This window comes from Nothoprocta perdicaria, unplaced genomic scaffold (genome assembly GCF_003342845.1).
Source record: "Nothoprocta perdicaria isolate Ctin4 unplaced genomic scaffold, notPer1 scaffold_260, whole genome shotgun sequence".
Classification (NCBI taxonomy): domain Eukaryota; kingdom Metazoa; phylum Chordata; class Aves; order Tinamiformes; family Tinamidae; genus Nothoprocta; species Nothoprocta perdicaria.
In genome coordinates, this window is record NW_020455489.1 from 878,164 (window position 1) to 901,138 (window position 22,975).

The window sequence follows — 22,975 nt, forward strand, 5'->3', positions numbered from 1 at the left end:
CCCCTCTCCAGGACAGGCAGGTCGCCCTGCACGTGCCGGCTTCCCTGCGAGGTCACCTAAACACCCGGGCTGTGGGGCCCTGCTCCTTGCACCCTCTGCTCCCGTTGGGTGCAGACTCCTCCCGGCGCTCAGCAAGGACCCTTCTACCCCAAGGGGCAGCTTCTGGCAGCCTCACGCCAGGTTTTTGCGGATGCTCTTCCTCCTCCAAGGCCTCTCGCCACCTTGTTGCACAATCTGGTTGTTTCCAGGCTGGCTGCTTCGCTTCAGAAGCCTCTTTGAAGCTCCCTGGGCGGCTCTTTAATCTAGCCGATGGACCTTTTCCTCCTGAATGCCCTCCAGGGCTCTGTGCAGCTGGCTGAGTGCCCCCTGCGCACACCACTTGCATCCTTATCTCGAAAGGTGTTGTCATCCCAGCCATCTGCCTCCCCCCTACACACAGACCACTGGCAAACTCAAGCACTCCAAGATAGGGACCCACAAACAGGGTGCTCAGCTGCCTGGGAGAGGGAGCTTCTGGCTGCAGTTCTTTGTCCGGTCTCTACTTCAACACAGCTCTCTTCTCTCCGGGTTTTCTGCTGTGCTTTGTAGAGTGGTGGGTGCTCAATGGTTCCATCCAGGTCAGCTCTGCACACCTTTATCACTCCGCTGAGGAAGTCCATAACAGAAATGTTAGGATTGTTATGGACAGGCATGGATGGCTGGAGTCACCAGTAGGAACAAGGAGCAGGAAAAGGGCTCTGCTGTGGCAGGTCTTGTTAGCATCAAAATCAGCAGCTCACCAAGATCCCTGCAGCTTCTCAGCATGCATGGGGTAGGGGGCAGAGGACTGTGAGTAATCCTGGTGACTTGCAGATATGGGGCAGGATGGAACAATCAGTCCCTGCTGGGGAGAAAATAGGGCTTGTCCGAAAACCAGCATGTGGTCACCAACCCAAGGAGGAGAGGACAACTGTCAGGCAGCACCTCTTTTACCACATGTCATGGTAACCTGGATACATACATGCTGTTGCCTGAAAAGTGTCAAGACCTCTTGGACACAGGCTTCTTGGGGCCTATGACCCTTTGGGTAAGAGAGTCAACATGAATTGATTAAATCTCTCACCTCCTGCTGAAATTTTCTTCATCTACGGTTCTGCTGCAACGTTATTTCCTACACCAGAGCTTACGCAGGACTTTGCTCAATTCTTCCTTCCCTGTGTGAAATCTTGCACGTTCCTAGGTGTGCGTGCGGCTCTGTGGTTCCTCATGGATGATGCTGTCCGGTCTTTCATTGGACCATGGCACTTCCGTGCCGTTCTGTGAACATGATGTCCCTGGTCGCTTGTGGACCTGATGGAGCAATACCTATACRTGCAGATGTAAACATGCATCCGACTGCAGGCAGTGCAGTTGTTTAGCTTAGGGATCCACCCTTCCCATGGCTTCTTAAAAGCAGCAGAGATTAAGAGAAACCCTGGAACTGCTCTGTGCCCGAACGCAACTTAACTGCAGCATGATTTCTGTCCATTCTGCCTTGAGTTGGGCACAGAGCAGGCTCAGGAGACAGCTGCACACATCCGAAGGAGTCCACGCTAGCCTCTAACTGGTGGCTATTTTAGCATGACACCTTCTGACACCATAACTCCTGGAACAGGAAGGACATCAGACGGAAAGAGCAAGGGCAGCGCAGAGACGCGTGCCGGGAACCCGGGCGAGGAACCCGCTTCCTCCCCAGGGTGGTGGGAACTCGGTGGCTGTGCGTCACCGCATCCGGAGCCRCGTCGCTTCCTGCACCTCGCACCGCACGGAGCACGCGGCGAGAGACACCTCCAAGCTCCGGTGCTGAGCGGCCGGGGCCAGCAACCAACATCGTGCCCTGTGTTTGCTATTGCTTTGCCGGTACCTGCATGTAGCCCTCAACGCTGCCTGTTGGGATGCAACCCTATGGAAACACGAGCCCGTTCTTCCTGGCAGCTCAGCCGGTCACTATTTCTCCTTGAGGGTGTCCTGGGACACCACTTCTTGCTGATGCCCCAGGCGCAGGAGGAGAAGTGAGCGCCTGGGCTCACTGTGGTCAGCTCTGCCTAGGAACATCCCTGCAGCTGCTGCGTGCAGCACGGCAGCGTCGCTGGGAGCCGAGGGCCCGCGCCGGGCAGGGCAGGGAGCAGAGCGGCCCCAAGCCCGGCCCTCAGCMCCAGGCAGTTCCCCTTGCCGCCTCACCCAAGCTCGCTTCCTGCCAATGAAATCACTGCCTCACATCTGGCGTGGAGAGGGAGTGAGCGGCACCCACATCCGAGCAGGAAACAGGGGCGCCACCTCKGCCAGGTGGTGACTCAGGGCTCCGGACGTCCCCGCGGGAGGCAGCCCTGCCTGCCGAGCCCTGGGGAGGCTGCAGCAGCCCACAACGGCTGCTCGTTCCCGGCTTTGCTTCTCCGGCTCGGCACGGTGTCTCCACGAGGGCTGCACTGCAGCAGAACACATCTGCCAAGCATAGCGTGGAGAAGGACTCTCATGTCACTGCTCCAGGTGGTGGTGATGGTGGTGGGGTTAGTTGGCCACCTCCAGCKGACAAGACCTTGAGCTGACAAGACCTGTCTTGAACTTTCTCGGCATGGGTGGTCACCCCTGAGGCTCTCCCCGCTGCCTTGGTGAGCRGCCATAGCACGAGCCCAACACCAATGCACATCTTGACTGGGAATTGCAAGAGAAGCGTGCTTGSGCTTAGCAGGTGGTATTGGTTATGCCTGTACTAGTAAATTAAGGAGGGCCAGCATCCTCACCTTTATGCCACATGGATTTTTGACCAGGTCCTGCACCCAGCATCCTCCAAAGCAAGGTGGCCTTTCCCAGGTGGCACCTTGAGGCACAGTCTACTAGTTTGCACGTTAGGATAGGTGAGGGCCTCAGTGCCAGAGACCGGACAAGTCCAGAGCTGGTGACCACTGGGCTAGTTCAGAAGGGACCGTCTGGAAGGAAAAGCAGGAAGCAGATGAAAAGCCAACTTTGGCACCCGCTCAGCTTCTCTCCCTGTCTCTTCTTTGTATTCCTCAATGAGCTGTGATGCCAAGAGGTTGGATTTCAATTTTCTGTTCAGAAGCATGGAGCTATGTTTATCTAATTCTTTTCATAAATATCCATTTTTAAGAGCAGGACTAAAGAAARGCTGCAGGCAGAAAGATGAAACAAATTCATAGGTCCCCAGAAAAGTCCCTTTTGTCTCTGTCTTTTTACGAGCACGGGAAGCCTCCTGGTGAGGGGTCAAGATGGAGCCTTCACTGTCTCAGCCCTCAGCCTTTCGTCCTGCCAGCTCTGACCACAAAGCATGGGAAGGAGGGGAGGGAAAGGGGGGTCATCGCACAGCACCCTGGCCAGACCGCAGCTGCCTCTCTTCCTATGTCTGCAAGGGCTTGCTCATCTCTGTCAGCCTAGYGCGACTTTCCAGGAAGCGGCAGCAAACCAACCCAGCCTGAAGCTCAAGGCGAGGGGGACAAGCAGATTTGGTGTTTCTTCTGGAGGCGTTTCTTCTACAGCTTTGTCCTCTCATAGGTAGATCTAAGCAACCTCCTCCCTTGACTTCCCTCTTACCTGTTCAGACTCAAAGCCTGGCGTTCCTTGGCCCCAGCACTAGCTGTGAGCACGTGACCCTGGACACCCCAGACTTTTCCAAAACCTATCGCTTCAAGCCCATTTCTGCAAAGGAATGACTATGAAATCAGTATGAACAAGGAGGCCACGTAATGAACCCCAAGAGAGGAAGAACCAGGCGGCCCCTGGAGCTACACACGGGCTCTGCAAACACGTGTGGGGCCTTACAGGATGGTGACAGAGCCATAAGCTCTGACTCAGCTGTCTGCTGAGTCCCACTGACCCAAACCCAAGAATACAGGAGACCAAGAGCACTGTAGGGTTCCAGACTGATCCCAGTGAGCAGGGACCRTGAGTCCAGGGGAGCCCTTCTTGCCAGGCCGAGGCACACACAGAGCTGCCACATCAGCTGGCCAAGCAGCAGCCTTCTGGCCTGGCCGGTCTCTTTGGCAATGACCTCATTGCTTCTGTCTGTAAAGCATATCCGTTTTGCACCAGGAAATGCTCAGCAGTGCTGGTCTCAGTATGATTTTTGCGGGTTTCTGTGGTGGTTTGATTTTTTTTTTTCTTTAGTCCTCACTTGGTTTGCTGCTCCAAGACACTCACATCCTGGTGCAGCAGTTGCCCATAACTTCTGAACAAAGTTGCTGACCCTCTTATTATCTGTCTATCTATCTATCTGTCTGTCTATCTATTTATTATTTTCATCTGTCTGTCTATTTATTTATTTATTTTTATTTTGTATCTATCTATCCATCTGTCTGTCTGTCTGTCTATTTATTCATTTGTTCTTAAGTGCAAACGCTGCCCTTGATCCCTCACGGTCTCTTCTGCAGCTGCTCCATCTCCAGGGAGAGAAACCCTTCCCTGTGATTCAGGGCAGGAAGCTGCAGCACGTGGCCCTGATTCCGTGCAGAGACAGCAGCCAAAGGGACGGCTCTGAGCTCTGTGTAGAGCCTTTCAATGGCTTCATTTTCTGATGGATCTTGGCCCCAACGCTCCGTGAAAGTGTCCCAAGTCTGTGCCGAAGAGGCGTCTTCCTGCATCGTGTCCCCAGAGCCCCAGGGGCATTGTCCCCTCTGCCAGACCTCCGGGTAAGGGGAAAAGCAGGAATTAGCTGCTTTGCTGAGGAAGAGATGTTAGTGAAGGGGTGGGGAGCACAACTGGGTGAAAACCCCAGGAGCGCATGGGGAGAGGTGGAGGAGGCAAGACCTACGGAGCGTACCGAAAGTTTGAAGAAATAGGGATGGTGAAGGAAGATGATGATTGTGTTCCCCCTCACCCGGCTCGGGGTCCCGCTGTGGCCACGGAGCGTTTTCCTCCCCGTGCTCCGAGCACGGGCTGCCCCGGGGCTCTGCCTTTTCCCCGGGACGTAGAGACCTGCCCCGCATCCTCCAGCTCCCTGCCCCTCCGCCSCCTCAGCCCCCGCCCCACGGCCACCCAGCCCCGGAGACACGGGGCGCGGGGCCACCCCGCGGGGGGCGGCCCCGTCCCGCCCCGTCCCGTCCCGCCGGGCTGCGGCGCGCCGTGACTCACGGCGCGGAGCGGCGGAGCCCGGACGCGATGGCCCCGGCACCCACTCCGCTGCTGCTGCGGATGATGATGATGATGATGATGATCGGCCACGGTGAGTGCGGAGCCCCTCGGAGCGGATCGCGCTGCTCCGCGGCGCGTGGCGGGGCCGGGGGGCAGGTTGAGCCTCGCGGAGGCTGCCGGCGCTTGCGCATCAAAACGCGGCTGCCCAAGCCCCCACACCGGAGAGGCGTTTTGGGGTGTGTGCTTTGTATTTCTCGTTTGTTTGTTTACCCCCTGGGATGCTTCCCCCAGGAGCATCCTTGCCGCGGATTCCAAGGGGCGGATTTTGCCCTTAGGACTTATTCGGGGAAGCGCTGGGATCTGCCGGCGTGAGTTAGACACAGGGATGCGGAGAGTGGCAAGGCTGGGCACGGGATTGCTGGTGGGAGGAGGTTGCCGCTCYTGGGAAGCTTTCCAAGTCACTTCATCTAGCGGACTGAACTCTGTGTCTGGGTAATCCCAGCGTCCTCATCCTCTTCCTGAAGTTGGTAGAGGGCAAAGGTGGGAAAATGGGCTTGGAGGTGCCCCCCTCAGCTGGCTGAGCACTAGGCTTGTGTCCTACAGACAGAGAAAGCCCCCTCGGTGGGTGCTGCTTGCGATGATCCCCACTGCAGTGTGGGGATCACTCCACTTCCAGTCTGTCCTGGCTCCAGTTCTCCAGGGAGCAGCAGATCTGCAGAGGTCCGGTCATGGCCCGGCAATGCCAGACCTTCAACCCCTGTAGCCCAAGCACCGAGAGCTATTTCCATGGGTGCTCTTGGGAGCAAGACTGTGTTTATCTCGCCGGCCAATGTGTTTTCKCTGCGGGGGGTGACCCTTGTAGCCTTGCTGGAGCCACCGCACGATGTGGTTGGGGTCCAGCTCCGGAGCCCCCCGAGCAGATGGGGCTGGCGGGATTATGTAATTGTGCCTGGATGAGCCTTCACCGAGAGAGGGAAGCTTGTCATCCCCAGTCTGCGCTGTGCTGGCAGGGGGAGCGTGACTCAGCCCGCCGAGCGGGTGCTGACGAGGCTCTTGGCTCCCGCGCGCGCTCCGTGGGCGACGGCTGCCAGGCACCCACCGATGGAGCGCTCCGCTCCGGCGCCGGCCCCKCTGTCTGCCCAGCTGCCGGGGGTGCTGCCGGCCACCATGCATGGGTGTCCAGAGGTGGCTGTGATGAGAGGTCCCAGTTTGGGGCTCCTGGGAGAGCTCCCTGGGGGTCTGAATGGATTTGTCACCTTGGGGAGAGAAAAATTTCACCCCTTGGGCGCTGGCGCCTYGACGTCCCCCCAGCTCTGAGCATGACCAAAGCTCTCGCCCTTGGACGTTTGCAGGTGTCTCCGTCAGCCTCGAGAAGAAGCTGGCCCACGTGGAGCGGTACGAGACGGTGATGCCGCGCAGGCTGCCAGCAGCTCGGGGCAGGAGGGACCTCTCCGCACAGTCTGTGAGTAGCGGCACCTCTCAAACACCACCAGCCCAGCTGGCTGGAGAGGGGAGCCCTGTTACTTTAAGCCTCTATTTAAGCCGATGGCTTGAGCCAGCCCAGCTGGCTTTTTGTCCCTAGTCCCACGCTGCAAAGCCAGGGAGCCGAACAGGCAGGAACCTCGAAAGTGTCCTTGGCATGGAGGTAGCAGAGAGTGAGGCTCAGAGCTGGAGATCCTTCAGCCTGTGTGTGACACAAGGAGAATTTTCTTGCACTGCCTTTTCTTTGCGATCCCAAATGGCAGAGATGTCAAATSATCGGCTCAGAGCAGTGCTCCTTGGGTTGTCCCGGCTCAAAAGAGTTGCTGCTGATCGCCAGGAGACACTGGACAGTGTTACCATCTCCTGCAAACTGGTGCCGACGTTGCGATGTCTGCTTTTCCTAAGCATTGATTTGTGGTGTCTCACTGGGATACAAGTGTTTCGCTTGCTGTGTTTTCTTAAGCCAGTTTTTCATCCTTTGGGGTAGGGAAGCATGAATCAGAAAGTTTCAGAAACCCACATGAAAAAACCACAGTGCTTTTTGTTGGAGGCAGAGAGGGGGAAAACACAACTCAGGGGGAGGGAATGGGGTTTGACTCAGGCATTTTGAGCCCTTGGATTTGGCCTTCCTGGGATTGTGGCCTTGACCTCAAGGACGCTTCCCTCATTGCCTTAAAAGAAGTGAAATTCAGCTAAACACATGGCTTTTTTTTTCTTTCTTTCTCTCTCTCTCTCTCTTTTTTTTTTTGTGCTAAAAAAGCCTTGACTTTAGCACCTGATAAGACTGGGAGKTTGAGGACGTTCATTTCCTAGTAAGCTCTTCCTACAGCACGTTCACTAGGGTTTCAAACCCTTCTCTCGTCAAATAGCTTCAAAAACACTCCCTGAAAGCATCTGTTTTCTCTGCTCCAGAAACCTAAACTTGTCCACGAGATGAACGTTCCCCCGGCTATTTAGAGGCACCATCTGGTGCCAGGCATGTTGAACGTCTCTCTCTCTCCCCCGGCACTGATGCCACGGCAAAGAGAGCTYGCCGAACTGCACGTCCTCCTCCTTTCCATGGGCACAGCGCTTGGGGGCATGTAGACGGGCACGCGGCAGTGTGGGAGGGGACGTGCTGTCTGGAGCTGCGTGTCCCCAGCGTCACCGTSGGTGCGGGTCTCGCCTGGATGCTGATGTATTAAGGATGGAAAATCTCCTGCCATTTGAAGTATTTCTTCCTTCTTCCTCCCTGAGTTTGCTCTCTTGGTAATGTTGGCTGGGGACGTGGTTCTCRGTGGGGTTGATCCACCAATAAAACCGTCTCTGAAATGGAGATGGGTGACCAAAAGGGCAGTTTCTGTGCAAGGCTGGAAACGAAATAGTTGGGTGAAACCAGGTTCTGGCATCACAGGACTGACTGAGACACCAGCCTTCAGCAAAGGGCATGGTTTTGCCCTCCTACCCCGAGTCATCAACTTTGCTTAGCAGGGGTAGGGTGTGAGAAGGGTGTGTGTAGACTTGCCACACAAAGGGACCTGAAAACAGAGGAGGAGAAGGACCTTCAAAAAGTGCTGKGTTGAGACAGTTGGTTAAATGGATGTTACCTGAAGAAGTTGAGTAGAGGCGACATCTCGGGTTTTGTAGTTAAACTGGTCTGTGGAGGACATCTGTATATTCCTCACACTCAAGAGACGTGTTTTGATGACAATGTTGTTTCTAGCCATAGGACCCAGTGTCACCCTATACTTACACATCACCACTGATTTTCCTTGCCGTGCCYCAAAGCCAGATGAGGCAAGAAGGAGAAGGAGAATCCTTTGCCGGGATGGAGGAAGCAAAGCTCTCGCCAAGCTCAGCTCAGTGCTTTGCAGGAATCACTGGGACTTAGAAGAACAAGTGGAGCAATGACACAGGGTGGCAGGGAGATGTGGAGGGGAGTCTCTTTGGTATCCCACTTGAAGCCTACATACAACTTCCCTGAGGGAAGGGGATGGGTGAAGAAGACTCTTTGGGCAGGCGGATGCCTGCTGAGAGCATTGAGCTCAGAGGAGCTGAGTGAGTCCCTCTTCAGCGAGGTGGACATGTGTGGCTGGAGCTGGGGCAGGGGGTGGCAGTGGCCCAGCGACCTGCTTTCTTCCCCTCTTCTTYGGTGATGCAGCTCTGCTGATACCCACCATAAGGTAGAATCAGCCTGGTGTGGGGAGCCCTTCTCCCCTGTCCCAGGGAGACGTGTGGCCTCTTCTCACCAGACCAAGAAATACCCTGTGCTGCACTGGGACAGAGCAATCACAGCTGAATCCTCTGCAAGCTCTTCGGGTCTCCTCTTAACCAAACCAGCTGGAATGAACTCCTTGTCCGTGTGCTGTGCGCGCGGCTCTGCCTTTGCTTGCTCGGSACTGCCACGAGGTCAGTGGGGCTCTGGCACAGGCAGGACTGAGCCGCTCTGCTTTCAAAGCCTTCCCATTTGGAGTGCTTACAAAACCCTTACTCATCAGAGAGGAGGTGCTTCAGGAAAGTTTCATCTCTTCTTTCTTTTCTTCTGTCCTTTTTTAATTTATTTTTTTAAACTTGCACCGTGGTTCTTCTCCTTGCTGTCCCCCTGCCCCCCTTCCAAGAGCTTTTCAGTGATTTCTTAAGGCCTTTGCTGGCTCTGGCATGGCCAGCACAAACAACGGGTCGCTTTGTTGGCAGACACAGGAAGGGGASGCCACGTCACCCGAGACACCCGTCGGTAAGAGAGAAACGTAGCAGGGACCCATGGCAGCAAGATGCTGATGCTGTGAGAGGGATGTGCTTGCCTTACCTCCAAGGAGACCCGGTGGGACTCGCTCAGCGTGCAGAGAGGACGTTTTGTGGCCAGCAGCCTGGCCCTCCAAGCGAGGTTTTCATAGACGGGGTGGAATTGAGGGCGACTGACTCACCGGAAAAGCCTTTCCCTGACCTAGCTGGATGTGACTGCGGTGCTGAGACAGCAGGACCTCCCGCTTAACCCCAGCTCCCGTCTGCTCTGCTCGTAGATGCCCTCGGGGCAGCACTGAGCCTTCAAATGCTAATCGTTACTGTCATCCTCCTTGGGGAGAGGCGAACACCTCATCCAGGAGGAATGCTGGCCCTGCAGGGAGCTGCTGCTTTGCCTTTCRCGTGGTCTCTCACATTAGGCCCCTGCAAGAGCTGAGGAAATGCTCTGAGGGAGCCCGTCCTTTCCCTGGTGGTGCGGTGGGTGAGGAGGTCCCGCGTGGCGCCAAAGACRGAGTCCGACATGGAGCACCACACTRGGGGATGAGCGGATGTGGTGTCTCCCTGTGGTGCTGCTGAGATGGTTTCTAGTGGATAGTATCGATCCTTCTGGCGTCCAGCATCCACRGACATCCATGGAAATATGGACATCACAAGGGAGCACAGATGGGACTTCAGAAAACACTTCTTCCTCCAGGGAGAGAACATCCCTTGGAGGTGCTTTCCTCCAGAGGGGGAACATTCCTTGCAGGTGCTGGTTCTCTGTCCTGGGGATTTCAGGGCTAGACTGGGTTACCATGACCCAGTGCTAGCGACAGGAGGTTGGACCAGAGATTCCTTGAGCTTCCTTCCACCCACACTTTGGCGAYGTTGTGAGATATCTGATGCAAATTGGTCCTAAGTCTACTTGCAATAGAGCTCATGATGTTAGATCAGCCACAGATAAGGAAGTCTCTACCAATAAAAACACTTGTGCACTGAAGAGCTTCATGTTCTGTCCATGAGCAAGTGCCCATTGCAATTCCAAAAAAGAGCTCTTGCGACTGAGGAGCACGAAATTTCAGCTCCTTGTGTGCCTGTCTTTGGCCATGTGTTATACAGGGAAAAMCAGCCTTTGCTGACTCTCTTCTTCATCGCTGCCATGACTCGTTCTTCATCTCAGCGTGCACTGGGATTGCGTTCTTGTAGGGAAACTTTCTTGCGCTCCTTCTAATTTCCTGCGTCTTTGCTGGGTGCCTTTGGGATGAGTGTGCACGTTGCCTCTGGGCAGTGACAAGACAGGTAGTCAGTCCCCATCCCGCAGTCACCTGCCTTATTAGGTGTGTGTTTTGGGATGTATTTGGACAAATATAAGCCTTTTGCAATTTGTGCTCCTGGTAACGGTGGGTTTGTGCTGGCATTTTGTTTCATGCAGAGCATCTATCCAGACCATGTCCTCTACAGCATCCATGCCGAAGGCAAGGACTATGTCCTGCACCTGGAGAAGAACACGTGAGTGCCAGTGGGCAGAGAGGGCTGGAGTGGCTGGGAGACTTGTTTACATGGCTTTCAAATACTCATTTTCCCCTGTGAAGTCCTGGCCTGTTATATCCAAATATAATGTCCAGGGGCACTTCGGCCTCTAGATCCAGGTCTCACTGTGCCGCAGATGAGGTAGGCAGGATTTCACCTGTGAGGTCCAGAGTTATGCTGAGCCCACCTGCAATATGCACATCACCTTCCCATCGTCTACCTAAAGGAGTTGTCAGTGCTAATGTTCCCTTTCCTGTTCTTGCAGGGAGCTGCTTGGACGGCATTACACGGAGACACATTACTCAGCTGATGGCACAGAGATCATAGAGAAACCAGACATTCAGGTATGGGGCTTGCATTGCAGTGGGATCCTGGAAGAGTGGGTTTTAGGGTGAGGAAGGCTCCACTGACAGTGCAGTTCAACTTCAGGAYGAGGTGGCAAAGTGCAGGTGCTGCTGGCACACAGTGTGGTGTGCTCTGCCCTCCTTGAAGGTCGCTGCCCTGAACCCTTCAGCATCTCCAGCTCTTCTCTCTGYGTCCAGTATGGTGCAGATTGCCTTGACACATCTGTTTTCTATCTTGCAGGATCATTGCTTTTATCAAGGTCACGTTCAGGGGTATGCCGTTTCAGCAGCCAGCATCAGCACCTGCAACGGGCTCAGGTAGGACTTCTGATCTACCAAGGGCACTGAATGGGGCAAGGGCGAGCAGGAAAAGTGAATCAGCTCCAGCAGTTTCACCAGGTGGGCAGCACCAAACCAGGACCCAGAAGGGCATTGCTCATTTTCTCTGCACGTTGCAGTGCCTCTCGTGAAAGAGTAAACATTGTGCAAGGGTGAGCCTGTGTGACAAAGTCTTGAGTGAGTCAGCAGGGTCTAATGATGACTCRCTGTGGCAAAGCCCCTGTCCTCTGGGCCTGACCTGATGGAGGAGAGAACTCAACTTTGAAGGGGGAGGTGCGAAAAAAGGTCCATTTTCTCTGCGTGGTGGGAATGTTGAAGGTATGCCCTCAGTAGCTTAAAGCCTGGAATGAAAACGCACAGGCAGCCAGCTGTGAGTTAGCTCCCTAGAGCCAGAGCTTGACTCTTACTTCTCAGCCTGATTCTTAAGTGGAGTATGATGTGGGTATAATGCAGATTCAGAAAGACACAACAAGCCCAGCCGGTGTACTTTCACTATAAGGTTGCCAGCGTGTCTCGGCTTAGCAGGCTGAGACTGTTAGACTTGTTATCAGTTATTTTATTACTATATTAGACTTGTGGTGGTCATCGGGACGGATTTTACTCTTTTCCTTCATGTTTGCAATACCCTACAGAAAGCATCTTGAAGGCCAGAGCTGATAAGCAGCCSTGTTAAAAAACACGTTAAGCCTGACCCAGCAGCATCAGGCACTCTTTGCTGAGCTTCAGCAGATTTCTGCTGCCCAAAGTACTGGTCCACAGATGCTGAGCCATGGATCACTGCCATGACATCCTGGCAGCTCAGTCAGTTTTCCACCTCCTAATTGTCCATTTGTCCAGCCTGTACTTCCACAGTCTCCAAGAACAAGTGCTATGAACGTGTTTCCTATTGCCCCTCGTCTCTGGGCAAGTCCAAGGAGGGCTCCATTTTGCAGCAGTGGCCTGTACCTCATCCAAGTTATTATCTTGCCTACGACAAGGGAAGGGAAAGCAATGGGTGTTTTCCTAGCTGGGATTTGACAGCAATGTTTTGCATCAGAGTTAGTCCCAGGGGTGTGTGCAGCGTCCAGACATGTCCTGTTGGCCTGTACTCAGAACAGCATCACATGAGGTGTGTCTGTCTTGGAGGCTCTGTGTGTAACCCCTACTTGAACCGATGTCTGTCCTTATGTTTTGGCAGTGGATTTTTCCATGTAAACGAGACTGTCTACGTGCTGGAACCCCTGGGTGAGGACAAGGCCGGATGGCACGCAGTGTACAGAGCAGCTCACCTGCGCATGAAGCGTGGCACGTGCCAAGAGTCTAGTGCCACCCTGGAATATGACTACGAACCAAAAATTGCTGCCGCCATGAAGCTCCGTCATTGGGTTAGGAACTACATTGCTCCTCTTTGCCATAGTTGAGTTTGCAAGTGCCAAGAGCCTGTCTCTGAAAGGCCAGGAGAGGAATTGGGACCACACTGCATCTCTTCATGATGCTCCATTCTTCCCACCCAACTGTTGCCAATCGGGCACCCAAATACAGGTTCCAACCAGTCTCAATGGCCTTGCTTCTRGTATGAACAAGTCTTCAGATCCTGTACCATCAGCAGGAATAGCTGTCTATCCATGAACCCTCCGCTGCCCTGTGCGACCCATGCAGGTGCTCTCTGTATGCCACTGACACCTGCAGAACCTCTCTAGTGCTTCCATCAGTAGYGGGCTGGAGGTTTCCTTTGTATGTTGGAAGGTGTCTGAAAGACCCTGCAAAATATCATCAGGAGTCAGAGCTAGGAGAGCTACTAATCCTGAGTAGGACAAGAAGATATCCCAGGAGCTAACAAATTCCATGGGATGGCAAGCTGCATAGCTCCTTCTTGAGTTCATTTTCATCTTCCTTTTCAGAAATCAGCTCCGTTACACAAAGGGCCTCGGTATGTGGAGCTGATCTTGGTAGTGGACAACGAGGAGGTAAGAGAGGGGGAGRTGGTTCTTGTCAATGCATTCTCTTCCCAGGTGGAAGGCAGCCTGGAAATCTCTCAATTTCTTTTCCATAGTTCAGGAAGTACAAGGACTTGCGCATGGTGCAGAACCGCATGAAGGAAATCGTGAACCACGTTGACAAGGTGAGTTCRGGGGTTGTGATCTGCCCAGATTGCATGTGTGCAGACCCCACAGTGTAGCACGGTTCCCCACCCCCTATAGGAGAAGGCTTCCTGCTGKACAAGTAGAAAAATATTGTCAAGGAATATGGCAGTGAAGCAAGAAGTAGAGAACAAAGCAGATTAAATGACAGAGCTGGAGGAAATCTCAAATCCCTTAGGTGGTCTACTAGATAGTGACCAAATCCAGTGGCCAGCAACGTGTGCAAAGCAGATATTAAAAGRAACACTCTCTGATGGATCCTCAAGWGCAAGAAAAGGCTGCCTCAGAGCTCTCTGCTAGTCATSTCTGTAAGGGAATAGGTCCCATTGCTTTGTGGCAGGGTCTGTAATATATTCGGGATGTCAGTCTGGTATTGCTTGACGAGTGAGCTTGGGCTTGAATCCTGGGGTGAATGGGACCTTCCTGGGGTGGATGGGACCTTTCCTCTGCCGTGCACCTTAAATCCAAGCGCTGTCTCTGGGGTTTCTCCCGTCTCAGCTTTATCAGTCTCTTCACCTGCGTGTGGCCTTGATTGGCTTAGAGGTGTGGAACAACAAGGACAAAATCACCGTGAGTCCCAACCCAGAAGTGACCCTGGACAACTTCCTCCGTTGGCGCGAGACAGAACTGCTGAAGAAGAAGCAACACGACAACGCCCAGCTCATCACGTAGGGGCATCAGACAGGACTTGATCTGCCCTGGCGGTCCCTGGGCACCCAGGCACCTTTTCTGCCTTCTGCCCTTGTTAGCTTGTGGGTCACGTGCTCATTGACATGCTTTCTTCCCACAGGGGCATAGACTTCCACGGAACAACCGTAGGCCTCGCAAAGAAGCTTGCAATGTGCACCAGGGACTCAGGTGGTGTCAGTCAGGTAGGTCTCACTGCCTAGGCATGCCCCATGATGGCAGCAGTGACCCCATGATCAGGCAGCGGCAAATGTGCGGGCTTAGGCGCTGGGCTCTGCTCATCCAGACCATGTTTCCAGATCTAAATCTTGTCCCTGGCATCAGAGATCCTGGAAGGACTGACTCTGAGAGATGTGTAATGGCCAGAGGGAAGGGTGGCTGTGGGAAGCAGAAATGGGCACCTGCGCTGAGCAGGCCTCTGATATAACTGAGTCATCCGGAGAGCCTCCCAGAGCTTCTCCATAGACACAGGGCTCTTCCCACTGCCTTTCCAATGGTTAGGACGWGGTTTACACGCCCTCCTCAGTCATCCTCATTGGGCACCTTAGTCCTCAGACCTCAGTCTCTCCATCTCACCCCAGGCATGGTGTCCTCTGGCACATGAGCCAGAACCACCATAAAGCCTTCATTTCAGGGTAGCCACTATATATACACATATTGTATATACATACATGTGTATATATACGTGTACATATATATATGTACTTGCTGTCTTACACTCCTGAGCGCCCAGTCTGAAGATCTCCAGAAACTGTGGGCTTTCATCTTCAGCTTTCAGCCCAGCTTTCATCTTCATTTATGCTGGCATGATAATGTTAGGAAATGAATTGCAGACAGCACCAAGTCCTGACACTGAACTGCTGAAGAGCAATGGGCCTCTCAGAGATACTGYTCAAAGGAGACAGATGAATCTCATTCTTGTCCCACAGGACCACAGTGAGAATCCTATTGGTGCTGCATCCACCATGGCTCATGAGATGGGGCACAATCTGGGGATGTCTCATGATGAAGACATTGCTAGCTGCCACTGTCCTGTCCCCAAAGCTGATGGAGGCTGTGTTATGGCAGCGAGTGTTGGGTGAGTGAACGAGAAAGGGGAATAGCCCTAGTGGATGTAGTGGATGTCTCTAGGTATCTCGTGGCACTGTCCCAGTGAGACCTAGGGTGAAGCTCTTGAGACATCTGAGGTTAGATCCACATTGACCACTTCAATAACCAGTCTTTGAAGCTACACCTGTGTCTGGAGACAGTTCCTGCAGTTGCTGTCTGGGATGACAGCTGCAAAGGCCCCATGGCTCTTATCTCTGGTTGTGATCACCTATTTCTCTTCCCCTAAGCTTGGTCTACCCCAAGCTCTTCAGCAGTTGCAGCGAACAYGACATGTGGCAGTTCCTCGGAGACCCCAGGACCAGCTGCTTGCTGAACGCCCCCAAGGCCGACGAGCTGTACGGGGGGCCCGTGTGTGGGAACCAGTTTGTAGAGCGAGGAGAGCAGTGCGACTGTGGCGCGCCGGAGGTACGATCACTTACTGAGAGGTTGCCAGCAAAGGAGGGCTTTGATATGTGCTGGTTGCATGTAACTGGATGTGATGTTTGTGGGAGGGTTCCTRGGAAGGATAATCCTGGGAGRACATTCCCTAACCAAAAGATGATCCCAGCAAGGGGTCATCAYGGCATGGCATTCTTTCAAAAGCCTYGCTCAGCTTMTCCTCACCATTAGGAGCATCACATCTGAGATGCATCATTGTGCTGTGGTGGGAAGATTTGAGACAAACTGCCCGGTGATGTGCCTGTGTTAAATCCCTCGGTGACAGCTCTTCTGACTCTCCCTGCATGGATTTGTGGTAGTGGGGTTTTCTCCTGGGAGCCTGCAGCTAAAGGAAGGCCGATATTTGTTAGTTGTCAATGCATTTCCTTTTCCTGCAGCACCTCTACAGACAGCCTGGGTCTGCGGCCCCAAAACAGGTCCTTTTGCCTCCATCTCAAGAACATGCAACTTTCTTGCAAACAGGCTCTTGGGTGGTTCCTGTACCAAAACCAACCAACCATTATAACTTGCTTTCTCGGATTCCCCCAAGGACACGTTCCCATCTGATGCTGAAAGGCCACTGAGCCCAGGGTGGATGCCTGACTCTGAGCAGCCCCAGTTTCATTGTCCAGTAGAGTGAAATTTAAGCTATTTGCTGCGTGTGTGAGCAGCTCATGAGAGCGTTGCACCATGTCCAGAGAGTGCTAGTGGCCAGTCCCTGTGCCTTCTTGCCTTGCAGGAGTGCTCTGATCCCTGCTGCAATGCCACCACGTGCCAGCTGCGAGAGGGAGCCGAGTGTGCCCGTGGAGAGTGCTGCCAGGACTGCAAGGTACCTCCAGCTTCCACCGTGGCAAAGGGGATGTGCTTAGAAAGGAAAAGGGAGCTGGCAGGCACATGGTCCTGTCCCGAGCACCTTGGGGGCTCCCTGATAGAGGCAACATGTATGCAAAACCTGAGTGAGTCTGAAGGACCTTACGAGCTCTGGAGAGATACAGGGGACCATGCTGCTCTCTAGTGGCTTTGTCACCTTCAAAATCATCTGTTTCATAACTCCTACCTCCTTTATGATCCACTGCTGGGATGCTATTTCGTGATCTGATCAGATAGAGACACAAGAGGGAAAACATGGTAGTTAGAACATRGTGGTGGGTCTGTGGCTTTCTCCAGATGAGTCTTGAAAACACCCAAAGATGGAGATGCTCCTCTCTGCCTCTAGCAGCCCATCCAAAGCCAAAAAACACCAGGCAGTCTGGGGGAAAAATCATGCTTCCCATGTGGCACTTTTGCTACACTGGCAGTCACCATTCTGGGTGAGAATACTGTGTGGCAGATAAGACACCTTCTGTTTCTGGCATCCTTGAGTCCAGATACCTCTGTTTCCCCTGAAGCAGGGTAAAATCACTTGGAAAAGAGAGAAGTATTTGGAAAACATAGGGAGAGCTTGCCCACAGCTGGGGAAAGCTACCTGCTTGCTCTGCTTCTTTTGTTCAAGAGGAAGTTAAGCAACTTTCCGCACTCGTTTCTGAGCACACATGTGGGCAATGCTTTGACTTGAACAGAAAAGGTTGTAAGAGGAGCTGGTGCAAGTCCACACTGTAGGTAAAGCACAGGATGTCTTGAGCAATGCCCAACCACGAGCACAGCTTGTTGGAGGCCTGGTGGCATCCCCATCCCGTGCAGGCTGAATTGGGCTCAAATGTGGTGCAGAGGGAGCCACCGTATCTCTGACAGACTGTTTTATGTGCAGGTGAAGGCCGCCGGCGCGTTGTGCCGGGCCAGCAAGAACGACTGTGACTTGCCTGAGCACTGCACCGGCCTCAGCCCCGAGTGTCCGGAGGACGTCTTCCAGGAGAACGGCATCCCGTGCCAGCACGGCAATGGTTACTGCTACAACGGGGCATGTCCTTCACATGGCGAGCAGTGCCGCATGCTCTGGGGAGCAGGTAAGGCACCCTTGTCACCCCAGGCACGCGGAGAAAGGGCACAGTTGTCCAGAGCTGGTTCCTGCACTGCAGGTTGRCCCCATGGCCAACTTCTGCAGCCTTAACAGAGATGATAGGACCGCCCTCTTTGGGAAGGTGACCCMGCAGCCACTGCGGAGTCAGGCAGATGTTAGCACCAGGGGTGGATGGAGCTGCTGCTCCCACGTTGACGTTGAGCCATGCGTTGCCATGRTGGTGACGCCGTGTGGGTTGTGCCAGCTGCTGCTGGCATGACGCAGGCTCTGGCTCTGCTTGATCCGTTTCTTCTATGTGTCCCGCAGCTGCCCAAGTGGCTCCCGATGCCTGCTTTAACTACAACAGTGCGCAAAACCTCTACCTCCACTGCCTCACTGAGTCGGGAAAGAGGCCCTGCAGCCCTGAGTAAGCAATGGAGCAGCTTGGCTCTGGCCACGGCCTTTGTTGGGGTCTGGAGCAAAGTCCTCAGCCCTTGGCAATTCTCTCGTGCCCTGGAGGAGAGCYCGGGCTGGCGGCTGGTGCTCCCGCACTCACGGCTGCCTCTGCCCGCCCCGGCAGGGATGTGAAGTGCGGCACGCTGCTGTGCTTGAGCGAGAACACCCACCCCGTCATCGGTGGCAGCTCATACCACATCTCCTTTAACCGCCTCAAATGCAAAGCAGCCATCACTGAAAACGATGCCAGCGGGACCGTGGCCAACCTCAAGCTGGTGCCCACAGGCACCAAGTGTGGGGAGGAGATGGTGAGTGCGCAGGCCCGGCTGCGGGGACGCCTGGGAAGAGCCCCTGGCTGCATGCGGCACCTGATGGATGCCGTGCTCTGCTCTTAGACCTGCCTTCTTGCAGGTCTGCTATGCGGGACGCTGCCAGAATGTCCTGGTCTAYGGCAACAAGAACTGCTCTGCAAAATGCAACAACCACGGGGTATGCTCAGCCCTCTCACATGCTCCCGTATCGCTCCTGCCTGTGGGGTGTCCAGACACCCTTCCTCAGCTGAACGTAGCACAAGGGCAGGAGACTCCCTGCTGAATTTAGGGCTGAATCATGGCCTTCAAAGGAAGGCAAGACGCTTGGCGACAGCCCCAGCTCCTGGAGCGCTCAGGGGCAATTTGCCCCCGGGCGCTGACTCGGCCCTCTCTGATTTCAGGTTTGCAACCACAAGCGGGAGTGCCACTGCGACCCGGGCTGGGCGGCGCCGTACTGTGAGCAGAGGATTTCAGAGATCACCACGGGTATGGGGTGCAGAGACCCCCCACCTTGTGCCTAGCTGGTGGGGAAAAGCTTCCTCGCACCCGTGCCTGGGGTGGGCGGCGGGTGAGAGCTTGGGGGTGAAGGGCAACCCATGGCCATGGGTGCCCATGGGCATCCCTCCGTGCTGGGTGTGTTGGGCTTGGGGGTGCCCGTTCTCACAGCGGTTGGGTCTCCGCAGGGGGCAGCACCGTGGTCATGGCGGCCGTCCTGGCGGTGCTGGCACTCTCCAGTATCCTGCTCGGTGGAGGCTTTGTGCTCGCCAGAGGCGGTGGGAAGAGGTTCTTCCGGAAAGGGTAAGCCTCCAGCTGCCTTGCTGAGGTAGATAGAGGGGAATTTTCACCAAGGGGGCTTTGCAGGTCATGTCTGAAGCCACACAAAGCTGCCGATGCCACGCTGGTCCTTCGTATTGCAGGCGGATCTCCACCAGTGCTGCGCGCGGCCTGGCCAACCCGCTCTTCCAGGAGGGTGGCAGGAAGCGGCCCATGCAGAGCCAGCTGTCCCGGGATGACATTGGCAGCCCTAGCCTGCTCGCCACGACCTCGAACCTGCAGGGTGCTCGCTCCGTGAGGCCCAGCCGCCCAGCTCCAGAGGTAGGAGACCAGAGCACACCTGGCCAGATGTGCTGCAAACAGCCTGCGGCAAGTGGTACAYGGTGCCAAGCCTGCATGGTGTCCTCGGCCATGCAACACCTCAGCCCTGTTTCTGCTGATCCTACAGCCTCCTGCGCCAGCCGCTCAGATGATGTCTCCAACCTCTCCAGTCCGTCCATCTCAGGTAACCACCAGCTATCCCTGCATGGCACCCAGTGCATCCAAAAGTCATTCTTAGCCAGGCCTGAGACAGCCTATCTCCAGTGGATAAGCCTGGCTTATCTCCATCTGTTATAGATGGGGGCAGTCTGTCCTTCATGTGGACATAATTCTGCTTGCACAAATCCATGATCCCTCTGTGGATCAACCCAAGAACTCTTCCATTTCCTTGTGCCTCAGGCTAGGTCAAGCCTCTGTGGGGCCTTGCCAGGGTCTCCGTGTCCCTCTTGCRTAGCTCGGGACCCAGACTGCCACGTTCCCACAGTCACCCTGTCCTTCCTGCCCCGGGCCAGAACCACTTCTTGGTGGTTTTCTGCTGCTCAGTATGCTGAGCTCTCCAGCCCATGGCTCTGCCGCTTGCCCTCAGCACCTTGCTTTGCTTTGTAGCATCCCCAGACTTGTTGGGTGCGTTTGGGTGATTGCCCACATTGCTGATGAAGGGTAGATCACCACRGAAATTAGCCTGCAAGGACTGGGAGTTGTCACTACCTGTGACCGGACTCTCCAAATATTTCTGTGGCCTCCCTCTGGCCTTGGGGCAAAGCAGCAGCTCTTTGATTCTCCTCCGCTCTAGGGTGTCACAATGCTCTGTTTACCACCTCTGCCTCCAGCATCTGCAAAGCCTCTGCTGGCTCCTAGAGAGGTAAGCACGAATGCGCTATTTTGGGGGCAGCGCGAGAACATGAAAACTCCCCACTCCGGCGGCCAAAGCCAAAGCTGGGGCAGTGTCATCATAGATGTGGCCAGCAAGAAACCAACCGTTTTCCTAAATCTCTGTACTCACCATCTCTGCTYGGGAGGTGGAACTCAAAGGCGGGCATCTCCCGAGCAGCACCTTCTTGTTGAGGATGGGGCTGCCCTTGAGGTGTCATATGGGCAGTGTCAACTTGCCCATCTCCCTGGGGTGGTCATCCCTCTGTCTCAAAGCCTGGCTTGGTTTCCTGTCCCCAGTGGGCGTCACTCAAACAAGGGGGTTGCTTTGTTCCTTTCCTCCGACAGGCGAAGCCCAGCGCACCCAGCAAGCCTCTCCCAGCGCTGAAGAACAAGGAGGTAGGGCGCAGCTCCCATCGCGTTGAGTTTATTGCAGGGGAGGAGATGGGGGACGGCGCCTGGGGAGCCTAGCACTTAGGGAACGGCCAGGATCTTGAGTTACTGCCCTGGGGAGGCAGACCAAGGTTAGACCAAGCATGGCCATGGAGCCTGTGTCTCCGCAATTTGCCCTGTCATTATTTTTGTTTGACAGGTTGCCTGGCCTYGCTGCACCGCGGGAGAAGGACCGTTGCTACCCCCCATCCCTCCTGCCAAACCCGCAGCCCTGTTGTCCCAGGAGCATCCAGGCCCCCTCATGCCCCAGGTGAGCTGCAACACGGCCCATCCTGTGGCCCCCTGAGCGCACTGTGCGCAGGTGGCTCAGCCATCACCCTGAGTCACTCCTGTCCACACATCGGCTCTGCACTGGAGGACGAGGGGACCTTGTGAAGTACAGGAATCCTTCGTTCCTCTACTGACACATCCGTTTGTGTTTCAGAGAGGTGTCACCCCAAAGGTGGCCCTGAAGCCACCCACGGCTCGGAGGTGACCCAGGCCGCATCCATCACAGCAATGGAGGAGTTGYCGGCACTTGGGGTGGGACAGCAAGAACGTCCACGTCTTGTTTCAACGGTACTTGAATCACTTGCTGGACCTTCCCTTGAGGCCACCAGTGTTTACAGATGTTTGAGCTGTGCCTTAAGAGACTTTTAGCTTTATGGCTTGACCAAGAAGAGCCATGAGCTGGGAGCTCACWGTCATTGGGAGAGACTAGGAACACGGACAGTGCCAAGACTGGAAAATCCCAAACTCCAGGAAAATCCCTAACTAGGTCTTTTTTGTTTTTATGGTGTCTTTCTGCTGCCCTTCTCCAACAATCTCCTCCTGATCTGGCTCTGATTTTCGGTTGCTCAGGGTTGCCTGAAACCTGGGTCCTGCTGCTTCCCTCCCGTTGCCTGCMCACCCAGTGCAGTGCCTCATGCCTGCCCCACGTGGCTCTTTGGACACCGACACCAGGTTCTCCAGAGCTCCTGCCCACCAGGGTCCTTCCCTGCTGGGGCCACAGCAAGGAGCTCGCACAGCTTGGGCAGGCTCAGAGCCCTCCCTATTGGGACAGCGCCTGACTTGGGGACAGCTCTTGCAGGCCACCTTCTGCACCTGAGGCCAGGTGCACAGTGTGTCAGGCCATGGGCCTTGGCAGGTCCAAGCCCCACTTACCTTCACTGGGGTCACTCCCCAGGGGTATTTCTTTTTTTCCAGCTCTGAAATTACCACTCTTTTCCTAGTAGGGAATTTCCTGGGGACGTTTTCACCGCAGCCATTAATCTATGACCCTTTCTACGATCGTTTTGAGCCCTTCCTCGKGAAACTCGTCCTCCGTGTTTTGATATCGTTCAAGTTGAAGGCTTTGATACAAATAAAGACTGAAAATAACTGTGTTCCGCATGTAGTTCCTAGGGGTGGGAGTAGCAAGGGCAATGGTTTGTAGTCCTCAGGCAATCCCCATGCTTGTCCCTTCCCCTTGCSTGATGGGCTTGTAAGAAGAAAACACAACAAAACACCACACTTCCTCCTTGCCAAACCAGACCCTGGCCCTTCTTGTTGCTCTGAGAACAGCCACAATCATTCCCAGCAAGGAGGAAAACCTGTCTCCAAACGCCTGGCTAGACGGGCTCCTTTCTCCTYGAGGACTAAGACATTAAGGGCCTCRGCAACTTGAGGCATCGGAGAGAGACGGCCCGTTGAGTAGATCCTCTTGCCTTTCCGTGGAGAGCCCGTCATCCTCGACCAGCTCCCGCTTGGAGCTTCCACACGAGTTACTTGCTGCAATTTTGCCCGAGCCTGGGCAGGTCCAGGCTCGAGCAACGGCCCAGGCTACGTGCTACGAGGCGCAGAGACTTCCCCTTCTCCCCAGCGAGACACAGAGGCAGGGAGGAAATGGTATCAAAATATTTTTATTCTATTTTATCAAAAGAATGTAACACTGTGCACTGTAAACTTGAACATATGTATCGTGTTTCCTTAGAGAAGGTGCTGATCCAGTGGCAAACCCTTTTTTCTTTCTTTTTTTTTTAAAAAAAGAGAGCATAATAGGCCTTT

The 22,975-nt window shown here is 54.6% G+C and overlaps 1 protein-coding gene across 1 annotated transcript; it reads left to right on the forward strand.

Moving 5' to 3' along the window:
• Positions 1 to 5,127: 5,127 nt before the first annotated feature.
• Positions 5,128 to 21,425, forward strand: ADAM8 (ADAM metallopeptidase domain 8). Its single transcript, XM_026040687.1, has 23 exons — positions 5,128 to 5,191; positions 6,453 to 6,562; positions 10,715 to 10,791; positions 11,078 to 11,156; positions 11,398 to 11,474; positions 12,673 to 12,859; positions 13,376 to 13,441; positions 13,528 to 13,596; positions 14,114 to 14,283; positions 14,406 to 14,487; positions 15,232 to 15,380; positions 15,640 to 15,817; positions 16,569 to 16,658; positions 17,577 to 17,772; positions 18,093 to 18,192; positions 18,346 to 18,529; positions 18,633 to 18,710; positions 18,934 to 19,018; positions 19,216 to 19,330; positions 19,450 to 19,627; positions 20,846 to 20,896; positions 21,090 to 21,200; positions 21,375 to 21,425. The coding sequence occupies exons 1-23, from the start codon at positions 5,128 to 5,130 to the stop codon at positions 21,423 to 21,425; spliced, it is 2,547 nt and encodes an 848-aa protein (XP_025896472.1).
• Positions 21,426 to 22,975: the final 1,550 nt, after the last annotated feature.